This window comes from Marmota monax, unplaced genomic scaffold (assembly GCF_021218885.2).
Source record: "Marmota monax isolate L192 unplaced genomic scaffold, Marmota_monax_Labrador192_F-V1.1 WCK01_AAM20220418_F8-fsc00104, whole genome shotgun sequence".
In the NCBI taxonomy this organism is placed as follows: Eukaryota; Metazoa; Chordata; class Mammalia; order Rodentia; family Sciuridae; genus Marmota; species Marmota monax.
Genome location: NW_026693836.1, coordinates 2620672 through 2636768, shown reverse-complemented (window position 1 = coordinate 2636768; position 16097 = coordinate 2620672). Strand labels below are relative to the sequence as shown.

The 16097-nt window shown below is 35.0% G+C and overlaps 1 protein-coding gene across 14 annotated transcripts in view; it reads left to right on the top strand.

The window, feature by feature from the left end:
- The window catches only part of Slc36a4 (solute carrier family 36 member 4), a 391588-nt gene that overhangs the window by 341978 nt on the left and 33513 nt on the right, over window positions 1-16097 (top strand). For 11 of the 14 annotated variants that reach the window (XM_046462337.2, XM_058584992.1, XM_046462338.1 and 8 more), the window contains one exon: window positions 15161-15284. In XM_046462337.2, coding sequence (XP_046318293.1) covers window positions 15163-15284 — 122 coding nt within the window. In that variant the 5' untranslated portion in view covers window positions 15161-15162. Of the gene's footprint in view, window positions 1-137; window positions 319-15160; window positions 15285-16097 lie in introns of those variants that run through there. The other 3 variants (XM_046462336.1, XM_046462343.2, XM_058584999.1) reach the window with 2 other exon arrangements.

Here is a 16097-nt window from a genome sequence, read left to right as displayed (position 1 = left end):
GCCCCTCCCGCCCGTCCCTGGCAGCACCCGCCCCTCCCTGGCAGCACCCGCCCAGCGTACAGGGGGCCACAGCACTCTGCGCCCAGCAAGGCCCAGCCGCGCCACTGCGCATGCTCCTCGCGCGCGGGTGGGGTGCTCCAGGACAGGAGGCGGGAGGCAGGCGCCGGGCGCGGGTCCCGCGGGGCTGGGCGTCTGGGCCTGACGCCGGTCACGCCCCGGCGGGAGAGCGGGCACCCGGGCGTCGTCGTCCTGGAGACCCGGGAGAGATGGAAGCGGCGACGCCGGCGGCGGCCGAAGCGGCTGGGCGCGAAGAGCTAGGTGGGTGTTGCGTGTGGGCAGAAGGCTGGCGGAGGTGGGCGCGGGGCCGCGCGTCAGCTGGTTGCGCTCGGCTTCCCACTCCGCTTCCCAGGCCGGTGCGCGGCTCCTCGCCTGCTGCCGTGGGCATCCGGGTTTGAGTGGTTTTTCACCAGACAGCGACATTCGTGGGCCAGCGTGGGACGGTCGTGTGTGTGTGTGTGTGTGTGTGTGTGTGTGTGTGTGTGAACGCTCTTGAGTTGCGGGCCTGACACGGGTTTGAATTTAAAATCCAGCAAAGCAAACCTCCCCAGCACGTTTGGGATGACTGGTTACTGACTGACCCCAGGGTCAACACTCTCCCAGGGACCGGTTGTCCGACCAGAAAGGTTGGTTAGGAGAATAGCCATAGTCTGCAAAGGGCGTGTGTGTGTGTGTGTGTGTGTGTGTGTGTGTGGGTATGTATGTGTTTGAAGGGCAGAGGAGGTGCTCTGTGTGTACACGTCAAAGGCAGGCTGGTCTGCAAAGGGCGTGTGTGTGTGTGTGTGTGTGTGTGTATGTGTTTGAAGGGCAGAGGAGGTGCTCTGTGTGTACACGTCAAAGGCAGGCTGGAGCCTGCGCTGTGACTCCCATGGTTTTTCCCAATGATGCTTTAAGGAAGTGGTCATTGTTCTTCCTTTCAAACGCAGCAGCAGTCCTTATGGCGTCTTCATGTGGATTCTTATTTTACCGTGTGTTGCTCCAGGAGTTCAAACTGGAGTTGCTGACTAAAATGAACTGAAGAGACCTGTGGCTGTCAGCAGGCAAAGTTTGTTTACCCGCTTTCCTCTGGCCTGTTCTCTTTTGGGCGCTGGGAATGATTGTTGGCAAAAGAAAACAAAAGTAGGGATGGGGTGATAAAATGATTGTCCTTCCGGTTATATTTAATTTATTTTGGGATATTTCTAATTCCATGCTGAATTATTAAATGTGATCTTCAAGGAACATGTTGAATTAAAAGTACTTTAAGTAACCAATAGGCTGATGTTCCTGTAATGTGCAGAACACTTTGCGGTTGATTTCTTTCAAGTCACAATAATGGCAGAAACAATAAACTTAACATTTTATTCAGTCTTCTGTGTACAAGCAGTGTGCTAAATGCTTTACTTATGTTATTGTCTTCTTTACTCCTCATAATTTCCTGAAGCAAGCTTTATTATTATTCCCCTTTGGTAAGTATTGTAATTTTAAGCTCATTAATGGCAGAACCCAGATATAATCCAGGTTTAACTTCATTAATAACTTCAGTGAAGATGTAAAAAAAAAAAAAGGGCATTCTTATGCATTGTTGGTAGGAGCCGAATAGTATTTTTTAAAAATATTTTTTAGATGTATAGACCTTTATTTTATTCATTTACTTATATATGAATCAAACCCAGTGCATCACACATGCTAGGCAAGTGCTCTACCACTGAGCCACAGCCTCAGCCCCCTGAATAGTATATTTATCCTTAAAATTTTGTATATCTTTTCTCCCAGCAACTTTACTTGTATCAAGGCTGGGCACTGTGACACATGTGACACAAATTGCTTCAGCTGAGGCAGAAGGATTGCAAGTTCAAGGCTAACCTCAGCAACTTAACAATACCCTTTCCCAAAATAAAAAGTATTAGGGATGTAGCCCAGTGGTAAAGAACCTCTCGTTTCAATCCTCAGTACCAAAAAAAAAAAAAGTGTATGTATACATACACACATTTATATTTATGATATATTAAGAGACTTTATTACAGTATTTGAAATAGAGAAAAGCTGGTAATTAAAATCCAGTGAAAGGAAATTAGTTGGGTAAATTGTGATTTAACCATATGGTCATCTACTGCCTAGCCATCAAAAGTGATGAGGAAAAAAATGTTCACCATATACATGTTTATTAATTGAAAAAAGATTTCAAATTACTTCAGTTATTTTCAAAGTTATGTGTATTCATTGATTCAATATACTCATTGAATTTCTTCTGGGCACTTGGAATACATTGTGAATAAAACAGATCAATATTCTTGCACTCATGGAGTTTGTATTTAGTAAGGAGAAGCAGGCAATAAGCGGCAAAGACAATAATCAGTTACTTACATAGGATTGTAGGTGAAAAGTGTTATGGGAAAAACGAGCTGGGTAAGGGATATCAGGAGTGAGGGTGAGGACTGGGCAGTTTACAGTGACACAACCTGATTCCAATTTTAAAAGAATCGCGCTGGTTGCTGTGTGAAGAATTGACTATAAGGGGATGAAAGTAAAAATAGGAGATTATTTCAGTAATTCAGGAACCATATATGCATGTCCTTCAAAGCAGCAGTTGCAGTGGAGAGAAAGGGTTAGACTTTGGTTGCTTGAAAGTAGAAGCAGCATGGTTTCCTAATAGGTTAAATGAGGGTTGAGAGTAAAACAGAAAGACTAGGATAATTCCAGGAATCTGAGTATCTAGAAGAATGAAATTCCCACCAACTGAGATGTTACAATGGCTTCATAACATGTTTCCAAATTCCTTGATGTTTCTGTTTAAAGAGGAGGTACTTAATTTCCTTTCCTGTGAGTGTGAGCTGGACTTATTCATTGTAAGGAATAAGTAGAAGAAATGATGTACCACTTTAATCCTAGGCCATTTTTATGGCTGTATGCTTTTTTCTTTAAGGCTCACTTCCTTGGGTGCAGCCAGCTTCTGTGTTGTGAGGACACTAGAACAGTCCTAAGGGAAAGGTCCATGTTGCATGGAAGTGAGGCCTCCAAGCAACAGCCATAAATTTGTTATAAAGCAATAAATAACTAGTACTGGTGGATAAAGTCACAGGAAGAGCAGTTTGGTGAGGATGAGGAGTTTAGTTTAGAGCATAAAAGGTTTGAGGTATCTGTTTAGACATCAAAATATAAACATCGAGTAGGCAATTATAGTCATATCTAGAATTACTGAGAGATCTGCTCTGGATGTAGAAATTTGGAAGTTATCAGCATATATGTAGTACTTAAAGCCATAGGGACTGAATGAGAATCTGTGGGGGAGAGAGTGGGTACGCGCACATGTGTATGAATGCACACTTGCATGTGCACATACACTTCAAAATGTTAACAATAATTTTTGGTGATGAAGTAATTTTTAATTTAAAAAATATTTTCATGTTTTATGATTTTCTACAATGAATAAGTATTATTTACCTTAAAAAAGGAATTTAAAATTTTTTGTCTAAATCCAAAGCACTGGTAGAAATGTTTAGGTACAGTTTCCTTAATCTTAAACTCTGAACTTTATTTCATAGGCCTTTAGGACTTCTGAAAGGTTTCTTGTTGTGTGTATTTTCTCTACTTCAGAAATGAATAGTTATTCTTCCCATTTTGTATCTACATTGTAGGTTAGAGGTTCAGGTGGCAATATTATTTTATACTTAAAGAAACTATTTGTACTTTTAAAAAATTTGTCCATTGCCAAAATATGATTTTCTTTATTTTGTTATTATAATAAAAATCATGCAAGTTTATTACTTCATTCTTATTTTTTATATTTTCCAGATAAAGAAAAGGACACTCATGATCCCATTGTCCATTATATTCTTGTTAACTTATTCACTTTGGGTATAGTTTCTTTCCTTCATTTCTATTTAACTTTTAAAAATATTGCTGCCACACTGAGAATGCATGGATTTTTTTACCCACTCAGCATATGATAAACTTTTTCTTGTTATGTACTTCATAACCATAATTTAATGTCAGTGTGATACTTTACAAAGGGGATTGCTTTATTTGATTTAGCAATTTCCTGATTTTGTACATTTAGTTTGTTTTCAATTTCAAAATTTGTAGTATTTCAGTTAACATCTTTTTTACAGAAATCCTTATCTTCATCACTAGCTTGCCAGAAGTGTAGTTACCAGAAAAAGCAATTAATATTTTAAGGATTTAATACATATTGTTAAATTGATATGTTATTTATTTATTCTTTCTGTAACTGAGAATTCATGTTGATTTTTAGGTTAAGAAATTGAGGTTGAAAAAATTGTCTGGGTGACAAAAGAGAGTATAGAAACACTGCCTAACTTAAAATCTGTAAATATATACATATGACATAATATTGAATCAAGCTAGTGTTTCTTATTCATCTATAAATTCTCCACTTATATAAGTAGTTTAATATATATTGCTTAAAAATATTTTATCTCATAAAGGCATTATTGTATCTCATAAAAATATTTTATCTCATAAGGCATTATTAGTTTTTATTTATAGTAATTACAGAGCTGCCTGATTTAGTAGTTGGCCAAAACTTACAGTAGGACATTGGCAAATAATAGACTTTATATGTAGTGTAAGTTGGATCATGTGATTTTTAACTACTTGGGGGAGAGTGTTCATATTTTATTTCATATGTTCTTAATTCTGTGAAAGCTTTTACCATATTGAATCTCTAAGTATTGTCTCCTCCACTAGTTTTTATTTCCTTCTGGCTGGCATAATATATTTTGTCCATGTTTGCATACTCAATCTTAGAGCACAATTTGGAACTCTGAAATTCTCAGAATTAATTATTATTAAATTAGTTCTAGTTTCTTGTCAAATTTTTTTTCTTTCCCCCTAGTTTTTTTTAATTTGTTCCCTTGTTTTTTCATGTTGTCTGTGTGTCTTCCTCTCTTGCAGTACAGATCGGGTGTATTATGGTTTCTACCCTATAATCTTGTAGTGTCCCTGCAGGTTACTAATACCTTGCCTTTTAAGGGGGAGATCAGTGTTTACAGTGCCCAAATGCAAACAATATGTAGCCATAAATCAATCCAAAGTTGGCACCATATTCAAACCTGAAATGTCCCACTTACTCTCATGACCATTGCCAATGGTAATATCTCTGCTAAAAAATTAAAGAGTAAATATAAGAAAACAATATTACTGCATTTTTATACTATAAATCTATTCAGAACAAAAAATACAATTTAGTATTTTACTTTTAGTATAACCTGTAGCTTCTAAAAGTTATAAAATACTAATTGACTCTATCAATAGATCTCTTCCTTGGATATGTAGGCTTAAAAGGACTAATACCATTTAAAGGTACAACTTCTGGGGTATGTGAGTATTTCTTAGATATTAGTAATTACATGCCTTTGAATTTATTCTTTAGATTTAAGATTGGTTTTGTACCATTCAAGCTAATAAAACCTGATCGTTTCAACTATTCTTAATTTATTTAGTTTAATAGTATGTGTTGCTTAGCATATCATGTTACTTCAATAAAGTAGACCAAAACTGGGAAAAAAGTCTTAGAGATTTTATTTTACTGCTTTTAAAAAATATAAGCACATGGCTAAAAATTAGTTAATGATGTGTCACATTGCACAGTTCAACTTTAATGGGAGAATCAAAATAATATGTGAATATGTACTTTTTGAATTTCTAACACTGTTAAGTATTTTTCTTTCAAATTGTTTCAACTTTTTAAAATTGCCTCTTTTTATCTGTGACAAAGAACTCCTAGAATAATTAAATTTTATTAAGATTTTTAAATGTAAGGGATGAAGCTAATGGATTTAAAGGACAGAAATAAATTTTATATATATATATATATATATATATATATATATATATATATATATGAACAGCTATTTTTTCACAGTAATTTATGTTTATTGTTTCCTAAATAACATAGTATTGAGAAAAAAATGAATTTAAGAACTGGGAAAAAGTATAACCTTAGGGGATTATATTGTTGAACAAAGTTAAATAAACACTGTGTGTTTAAGAGTGATTAAAAGACCAATTAAGTTGTACATGAGAATCTGAGTGAACATTGTATTGCTATTTTAAAAAATGTTGATTCTGTGAATTACAGAACTAAAATTTAGAGATCATTTAACAATTCCAATAATTGTTAAATTCCAATATATTCTCTGATAATGACACTGAAAATAAACTTATTATTTAGAATTGTATATATATAATTGTATTAGTATATATATACAATTATATAATGTGTGTGTGTGTGTGTATATATATATATATATATATATATATATAAAAATTATGTGAAGAGCTGGTATGGTAGCACACATAAGTGAATTGGGCAGCTAAGGCAGGAGAATTGCAAGTTTGAGGTCAGCCTCAGCAATTTAGAAAGGCCCTAAGCAACTTAGTGAGATTCTGTCTCCAAAAAAAAAATAAAAAGGGCCTTGGATGTTGCTCAATGGTTAAGCAATCTCTGGTACCAAATATAAATAAATAAATAAATAAATAAAAGTAATGAGAAAACTTAGCTTCTTTCTGACTTTCCATGGCTGCTATTATTTCTTGGGCAGTGTACTTGCAATAACAGATTATTCAGTTTTTGAAATATTGGCAGTGATAGTTATCTTTATTGACAAAAGAAAGAGAATTTATTACAGCACAGAACATACCGAACATAGTACATTATGGCCCTGGGAAGAAAAAAAATTAACATAATTGACAGTTTGGATAAGCTGAATTAATAAAAATAAACAAGCTCAAGAGGCAGCAAGGGCAATGGAGTACATTTAGGAATGAAAATAGTAATATATTTCTATTTGAAACTGAAGCTAATGCAACTGAGGATGGTTATTATGGGTTAAATGTTTCCCTCCAGATCTCATATGTTGAAGTGTTGTCTCCACAACTTAAGGGTGTGACCTTATTTGGAAAAAGGGTTATAGAAGATGTAATCTGTGAATATGAGGCCATGCTGATAGGCTTGGTCCCTAATTCAATATGACTGGTGCCCTTACAAAAGGGTGAATTGGCAGACTATTATGAGAACATGAAGATGGCCATCTACAAGGTAAAAAGAGAGGCCTGGAACAGAGCCTTACTCCCACCACTTAGGAGGAACCAACCTTCTTAATACCTTCATTTCAGACTTTAAACCTCTAGAACTTTGAGACAATAAACTTTTGTTAAGTCACCCATTTTGTTGGGCAGTCCTAGTAAACTAATATGATGGTTTTGTAAGGTAAAGTATCAGTTTACTTTGTATAATGAATAATAGAAAAGGATATAGGATTTATTTTATAATATATTTATATTAATATATTTCTAGAGTAACTGTGTTAGCTTTTCACCACTGTGACCAAAATACCTGATAAGAACAACTTAGAAGAGGAAAAATGTATTTTGGGGTCATGGTTTCAGAGGTCACATTCTGTGATCAGCTGACTTCATTGCTCTAGGACCCACGTGAGGCAGAATATCATTGCGAAGGGCAAGACAGAAGAAGCTGCTCAGTTCATGGCAGCCAGGAAGTGGGGCCAGGGGACTGGGAACTAGATAAACCCTTCTAGGGAATGTCCCTGGTGACTTACTTCAATTCTCAAGCTATGACCTACCTCCCAGTAGCCCATTCAGCTGTCAGTGGATTAATCCACTGATGAGGATAGAGCCCTAACCACTGCCTAAAAGCCCCACCTCTGAGCCCCACCTCTGAGCCTTGATGTATTGGGGATCATGCTTCCGATACTTGAACTTTCAGGAACATTCCAGATCCAAACCATTACAAAAACTAAAAGGTAGTACGTAGTCCAGTATTCCTACTGTGTGGGAAACACTTATTTTTCACTATGTACAGGTACATGCTATTCCAACTTTGATACTGGAGGTCATGAAACAAGAAAATTCTACCAAATAATATATGGAGACTATCTGGAAGATTAGAGTTTTGTCCCAAAGACAAAAGTTGGGGAGTTTGAATTATAGAAAGCTCTTATTAATTTGGATACCAAGATTTTGTAACTTTGGATAATTTAGTGAATTTTACTTTCTTTACATTGGTCACATTAGAAATGATTTAAAAATAGACTATTTTGAAGAATTTTCCACTGTCTGAAAGCATCACGTGTTAAAAACTGACATGCTGAATTCCAGTTGTCACTAGGCTAATAGTGGCTGTCTAAACCCTAATCTCTCAATACACCCTTTCTCAAAACCTGTAGACTTAACAAAAGGAGCACAAGTAAACCATTCATGAGATTACTCTTTTAGTATTGCTAGTAGACCAATGATACCCCAACTTTTAAATTTTTTGTAGGAAGAGAAAGAATCAGCAAATTTCCAGAGTTCCTGTTGCTCCTGCAATCATAGACAGTGGGCAGGGGAGTCTTTGGAGAACAAGGGGAGCAGGAAACTCGGAAGAAATACAGTGGTCTTTCATAGAAGTAAAGTAAAAAAAATGTAAAAAGTTAAAAATAAGCAATTCACAGCATTGAGGATGGAAAGGGAATGCGAAAGTGAGCAGTCCCGAAGTGGGCAGTCTTGGCAAAACATTTGTTTCTGCAGGAAGGAAATAAACAGCGGTGGAGACTCTGCTCAGACACCTGGCAGTGAGGGAAGAAGAAAGCAATGAGGAAAATTAGGTATTCTGCAAAAATGAAACAGAACTGGAAGACATGTCAGTTCCTCCTCTTCAATCCTAATTTATTCAACCACATGTATGAAAGAAACTGAACTTCACAATATGACCAGAAAGTAAGATTTTGGTGCACGAAGTGCTTGGAAACAGGAAAAGTTCTCAAAATAAATTATGAGGTGACCAAGGGAGAATGCAATGAAATGAAAATTTATTATGTCATTAAAAAAGACATCAGAAGGGCCAGAGACAAAGTGGTTAAAAATGGAAGATAGGTAAAGAAGATCCAACATGCATGTGATTAGAATCCTTAATGAAGAGAAAACATTTGAAAATTATGAAGAGAAACATTTAATGAAGTTTAATGAAGAGAAACATTTGAAAATATTTCCAGGAAGACTTTTGGAAATAAGAGAAAACCTAAGTCAACATGTCAAAAGGGCCTACTGTGTTCCTGAGAAAACTGACTCAGAATAATCAGCTCCAAGGTGTCTCACAGTAAAACTTTGAAAACTCCTAGGCTTACCTCTTGCTAAAGGGACTCATTATCCTTGCTTTCCCTTTCTCTGCCTTAAGCAGAGAAACTATTTTTAGATTGTAAAGAACAATCCTTAGGCCCTTCAGCAAAAAACACAAATTACTTCATGGTTGAAGAAATTAACCTGGCCTTAGACTTCTCAAGGGAAGCATACCAAAATCAAGGCAAGAGTGGAATAATATTTTTAAGAGACTTAAGCATAGACATTATGGGCCAAGGATTTTATATCTGGTTGTTCTTGAGATATCCAGGCTATAGAGAAACATGTAGAAACTCAGGGACACTGCCCATGAGTCCTTTCAGAGGAATCTGTGGACTATAGTTTTCAATATGTGGTTCCCAGACCAGCAATGTCTGCACCACATGGACACTGATGAGACAAGGGTATTATCAGGCCCAGCTTAGACCTATTGGGTCAGAGAGTTTGGGGTGCAATCCATCAGTTTGTGTTGTATTGGTCATTCTCATGCAACTGTACAAGAGAATGAACTTCTTCCAGCAAAATGATAATGAGGAAACTGGCATAAAACTGACAGTGAATATTGATATTGATTATAGATATTAATCTAAGACATGATTAAAAATATGATTGGGAGAACATTATGTAAAGCAGCATATGTATTGCCAAAATGAAAAGAATACAACTAAAAAGGGAGAGGATAAGAAATAGGGACAGAAAAAAGTGGAGTAAGGTCATTGTTACATTAAGTAGATGTCAGAAAATACCATCCCACCCCCTTATTTATTGGTGCATTATAATTATACATAACAGTGGGATTTGTTATATTCATACATGCACACAATAAAACAGTGTAATTTGATCAATTTCATTCCCCAGTACCTTTCGCCTCCCTTCCTCTGATTCCCTTTTTCTAGTCTACTGGTCTCCATTCTATTTTTTTAAAATTTGTTCTAATTAGTTATACATGACAGTAGAATGCATTTTGACACACTGTACACAAATGGAGCACAACTTATCATTCCTCTGGCTGTACATGATGCAGAGTCACACCAGTAGTGTAATCATACATGTATATAAGGTATTGATGTCTGTCTCATTCTATCATCCTTCCCATCCCCATAGCCTTACCCCTCCCCTCCCTCCGCTCTGCACAATCCAAAGTTCCTTCATCATTCTTCCCTATCCCTTGTCCCCCACTATGGACCACCATCTGCTTATCAGAGAAAAAATTTGGCCCTTGGTTTTTTGGGATTGTCTTATTTCACTTAGCATGATGTTCTCTAGTTCCATCCATTTACCTGCAAATGCCATAATTTCATTTTTATGTAGGCTTTGTAATATTCTATTGTGTATATGTACCAAATTTTCTTTATCCGTTCATCTGCTGAAGGGCATTTTTATTGGTTCCATAGTTTAGCTATTGTGAATTGAGCCACTATAAACATTGATGTGGCTGTGTCATTGTAGTATGCAAATTTTAAGACCTTTGTATAAACCAAGGAGTGGAATAATTGGGTCAAATGGTCGTTCTATTTTAAGTTTTCTGAGGAATCTCCATACCGCTTTCCAGATTGGTTGCACACATTTGCAGTCCCACCAGCAATGTATAAGTGTACCTTTTCCCCCACATCCTCTCCAGCACTTATTATTGCTTATATTCTTGATAATTGCCATTCTGACTGGAGTAAGATGAAATCTTAGCGTAGTTTTGATTTGCATTTCTCTAATTGCTAGAGATGGTGAACATCTTTCCATATGTTTGTTGATCAGTTGTATGCCTTCTTCTGAGAAGTGTCTGTTCAGTTCCTTAGTCTATTTATTGATTGGGTTATTTGTCTTTTTGGTGTTCAGATTTTGAGTTCTTTATCTTAGAGGTTAGTGCTCTATCTCAGTGCATGTGATAAAGATTTTTCCCATTCTGTAGGCTCTCTCTTAACGTCATTAATTATTTCCTTTGCTGAGAAGAAACTTTTTAAATTGAATCCATCCCATTTATTGATTCTTAATTTTACTTCTTTTACTTTTGGAGTCTTGTTAAGGAGATCAGGTCCTAATCTGACATGATGAAGATTTGGGCCTACTTTTCAAGTGCCTAAGTCTTTGAGTTGATTTTTGTGCAGGGTAAGATAGAGGTTTAATTTCATTTTGATGCTAAGGATTTCCAGTTTTCCCAGCACCATTTGTTGAATAGGTTATCTTTTCTCCTGTATGTTTTTGTTGCCTTTGTCTAGACTGAGATAACTGTATTTAAGTGGGTTTGTCTCTGTGTCTTCTACTTTGTACCATTGGTCTACATATCTATTTTGGTGCTAATACCATGCCATTTTTGTTACTGTTGTTCTGTGGTACAGTTTAAGGTCCAGTATTATGATGCCTCCTGCTTCACTTTTGCTGTTAAGGATTAATTTGGCTACTCTGTGTCTCTTATTTTTCCAAGTGAATTTCATGATTATTTTTTCTACTTCTATGAGGAATGTCATTGGGATTTTAATAGGAATTGCATTAAATCTGTATAACAGTTCTGGTAGTATCTCCATTTTGACAATATTAATTCTACCTATCCAAAAGCATGGGAGATCTTTCCATCTTCTAAGGTCTTTTTCCATTTCTTTCTTTAGTGTTCTGTAGTTTTCATTGTAGAGGTCTTTCACCTCTCTTGTTGGATTGATTCCCAATTATTATATTTTTTTCTTTTTGAGGCTATTGTGAAATTCCAAATTTCTCTTGCTGTGGATTCATCGCTTATATATAGAAATGATTTGATTTGTGGGTATTGATTTTATATCCTGCTACTTTGCTGAATTCATTTATTAGTTCTAGAAATTTTCTGGTGGAATTTTTTGGATCTTCTAAATGTAGAGTCATGTCGGCAGACAGTTTGAGTTCTTCTTTTCTTATTTGTATCCCTTTAATTTCTTTCATCTGATTGCTCTGGCTAGACTTTCAAGGACTATATTGAATAGACATGATAAAAGAGGGCATCTTTTATCAGTTTTTAGAGGGAATGCTTTCAATTTTTCTCCATTCAGAATGATGTTGACCTTGCATTTAGCATAAATAACTTTTACAATGTTGAAGTGTTTTCCTACTATCCCTAGTTTTTCCAGTGTTTTGAACATGAAGGGGTGCTGTATTTTGTCAAATGCTTTTTCTCTGAATACTGAGATAATCATATGGTTCTTGTCTGTAAGTCTATTGATATGATGTGTTATATTTATTGATTTCTGTATGTTGAACCAACCTTGCATCCCTGGGAAGAACCCCACTTGATCGTGGTGTACTATCTTTTTGATATATTTTTTGTATTCAGTTTTCCATAATTTTATTGAGAATTTTTGCATCTATGTTCATCAGAGATATTGTTCTGAAGTTTTCTTTCTTTGATGAGTCTTTTTCTGATTTTGGTATCAGGGTGATACTAGCTTCATAGAATGATTTTGGAAAGGTTCCCTTTTCTATTTCATGGAATAATTTGAGGAGTACTGGTATTAGTTCTTCTTTGAAAGTCTTGTAGAAATCAGCTGAAAATCCGTCTGGTCCTGGGCTTTTCTTGGTTAGTAGGCTTTTGATGGCATTGTGTGTTTCATGGCTTGAAACTTATCTATTTATATTGTGTATGTCCTTTTGATTCAGTTTAGGTAGATCATATGTCTCTAGAAATTTGTCGATGTCTTTTGAGATTTTCCATTTTATTGAAGTATAAAGTTTCAATATAGTTTCTAAATATCTTCTGTATTTTGATAGTGTCAGTCATGATATTTCCTTTTTCATCACAAATTTCAGTAATCTGAGTTTTCTCTATCCTTCTTTTCATTAGTGTAGCTAAGGGCTTATCAATTTCTTTATTTTTTCAAAGAACCAACTTTGTTTTGTCAATTTTTTCAATTGTTTCTTTTGTTTCAGTTTCATTGATTTCAGGCCTGATTTTAATTATTTCCCGTTTTCTTTTACTTTTGGTGCAGATTTGTTCTTCTTTTTCTAGGGCTTTGAAATGTAATGTTAGGTCATTTATTTGTTGCCTTTTTCTTCTTTTAAAGAATGAGCTCAATGCAAGGAACTTTCCTCTTGGCACTGCCTTCATAGTGTCCCAGAAATTTTGGTATATTGTATTGGTATTCTCATTTACCTTTTTTTTATTTTTTATTTTATTTTTTTTATTTTTTATTGTTGGTTGTTCAAAACATTACAAATTTCTTGACATATCATATTCCACACTTTGATTCAAGTGGGTTATGAACTCCCACCTTCACCCCACTCATTTACCCTTAAGATTTTTTTTTCTCCTCCCTGATGTCAGAAGATACCAAAGCTGTCAAAAAAAAAATAGTGAAAATTAAAGGGAAGAAAAAAGGACATAATTGGTTAAGGTAGCCATTGGAATAACTCAATTAAATACAGAAATATGTGGTCTAGGATTGGGAGAAAACGTTGCGAGAGGTGTTTATTGGTACAGTGGATGAAAGTAAAATGTAGACTATAGATTAAAAACTATTAGCCAGGCACAGTGGCATATATCTGTAATCCCAGCGGCTCAGGAGGCTGAGGCAGGAAAATCCAAGTTAAAATTTATCCTCAGCAACGGCGAGGTGCTAAGCAGCTCAGTGAGACTCTGATTCTAAATAAAATACAAAAAAAGGATGGGGACTGGCTCAGTGGCCCAGTGACCCTAATTCAATTTCTGATATCCACCCCCCTCCCCCCAAAAAAAAGAAAAATTAAAAAAATGTAGTGAATTAACTTTCCTATGTACATATATGAATACACCACATGAATCTCAACATTGTATACACCCACAAGACTGGGATCCTATTTAAAATAAGATATATTCCATGTTTGTATAAATATATCAAAATAGATTCTACTATCATGTATAAACAGACAAATAAAAAAGAAAAAACGTATTGCATCAATGGTAACTTGGTTGGTAATTATGATGTGAGTTTTTAAGAAAATATTCTCATTCTTTAAATTTTTTTGTAGTTTTAGATGGAATAAATGCCTTAATTTTATTTTTTTATTTTTATGTGGTGCCTAGGAGGGAACCCAGTGCCTCACACATGCTAGGCGAGTTCTCTGCCATTGAGCTACAGTCCCAGCCCCAAATTCTCATTCTTAGGTTAATAGTGAAATAGCATGATATGTGTAGCCTATTCTCCACTATTTTATAAAGTGCTGTATATGTTTTAGAGAAAAAGTAAATGTGGCAGAATGTTAAAAATTAATACACAGGAATACTATTTTTACAGATTTAATTTGTTTGGAATTATTCCAAAATAGTTAAAAAAAAAAAAAAAAAAAAAACTTATGCCAGTTAGCCATTCCCAGTTCAATTATTTGTTTAGGTACTGAAGTTCTCCATTATGTAGAATTTTGATAAATATTTGGATAAAACAAACTTTCATTTCTGTATAATCTGTACTTAAGGCTATCTGTTATCTCAACTGATTTGAATTTGTGAACTTTTAAAGGATAAGACAGACAATGGTGACTAGTGTTGAAATTGAAAGAAACAGATTGTGTTCTTTTTAGAATCATGTTTATGTTATAAGGGCAAGTTTTGACACTAAAATTTAAAATTTTGAAATTGCTTTGTTTTTCTTAAATTATTTAAAAACATAATTACTGTTTATATACAGCATGTAATTTGAAGCTAACCAGAGATGAAAACATTCGGTTATTCCCATTTCTCATCCTGTAATTTTTTCATTATTTACTATAAACCTCATGTAGACAAAGTAGAAAAACTTTTGTATTGACTATGTAAGCGTTTTGCTCTGTACTACAGAACTCAAACAGAAAATCAGCAAACGTCTAGTTGTTTCTTTTTAATATATCAAAACGTAGGGAGCTAAGGTGAACTAACTCAGGGTGGAAATAATAAAGATAAATGCAAGTGGTATTTTCTAATATTTTAAATTAATTTCTACCAGCTAAATTTCCAACTTTAAACAGTAGTGAAGTACTGTTTTTTTTTTTGTTTTTTTTTTTTTTTTTTTTTAAGATATGGATGTAATGAGGCCTTTGATAAATGAGCAGAATTCTGATGGGACATCAGATGAGGAGCATGAGCAAGAGCTCCTGCCTGTTCAGAAGCATTACCAGCTTGATGGTCAAGAGGGCATTTCGTAAGTGTGATGGCTCACATGTCTCCCTTTTCTTTTAATTCATATTCTGTATCTTCTATAGGCAAGGCATTTGACCAGATACTACAGATGACAGAAAGATGAATAAGAGGTAGTCTTCACCTTCAAGGAGTTTATAGTCTATTTGGGAAAGAAAAAATAACATTTAAACCACTGAATAGTATATACGAATGACTATAATGATATATCAGTTGCTATGGGTGATGAGAGAAGGGAGATCTGATTGAGGCCACTTCTGCTATGGTTAGAATTAGATAGTAGAAGGCAGTAAACACTATCAAAGTGGGAGGTATAAAAAAAGAGGAAAACCGAAAGGTTTTTCAAAACTTTTTTTTGATTCTTGATAATCATTTATAAGTTCATATTCTAATAATAATTTAGTGATTAAACAAAACAACATGAAATTTGATCATAAGAGTATATGCTGAGAAAAATTTAAAGCTTTTTTTGTTTTATAGTTTGAATTTTGTGCTATTCTTCCTAGTTTCAATGCATTTCTTCTTAATCAAGAGATCTTCAGTTGCCTCCTAGAAACTGTTTTTAGGCTAAATCTCTTAAATAATTCACAATGTCCAAATATTAATTGTTAGCTTACCTGATGATACATATAACTGTAAAATTGTGTGTTGTTTATTTTTAATTAACTTTCTCTTAGATTGATAATACTACACAAAATATGTTTAGTACCATGATTACATAGTAGTGCCCATAAATTTCTTACAGCCTAATCTTCAACCTTGTTCTGAAAATCATAGCAGCTAAATATCTTATGAGAAAATTGCTGTTTCTTTATTA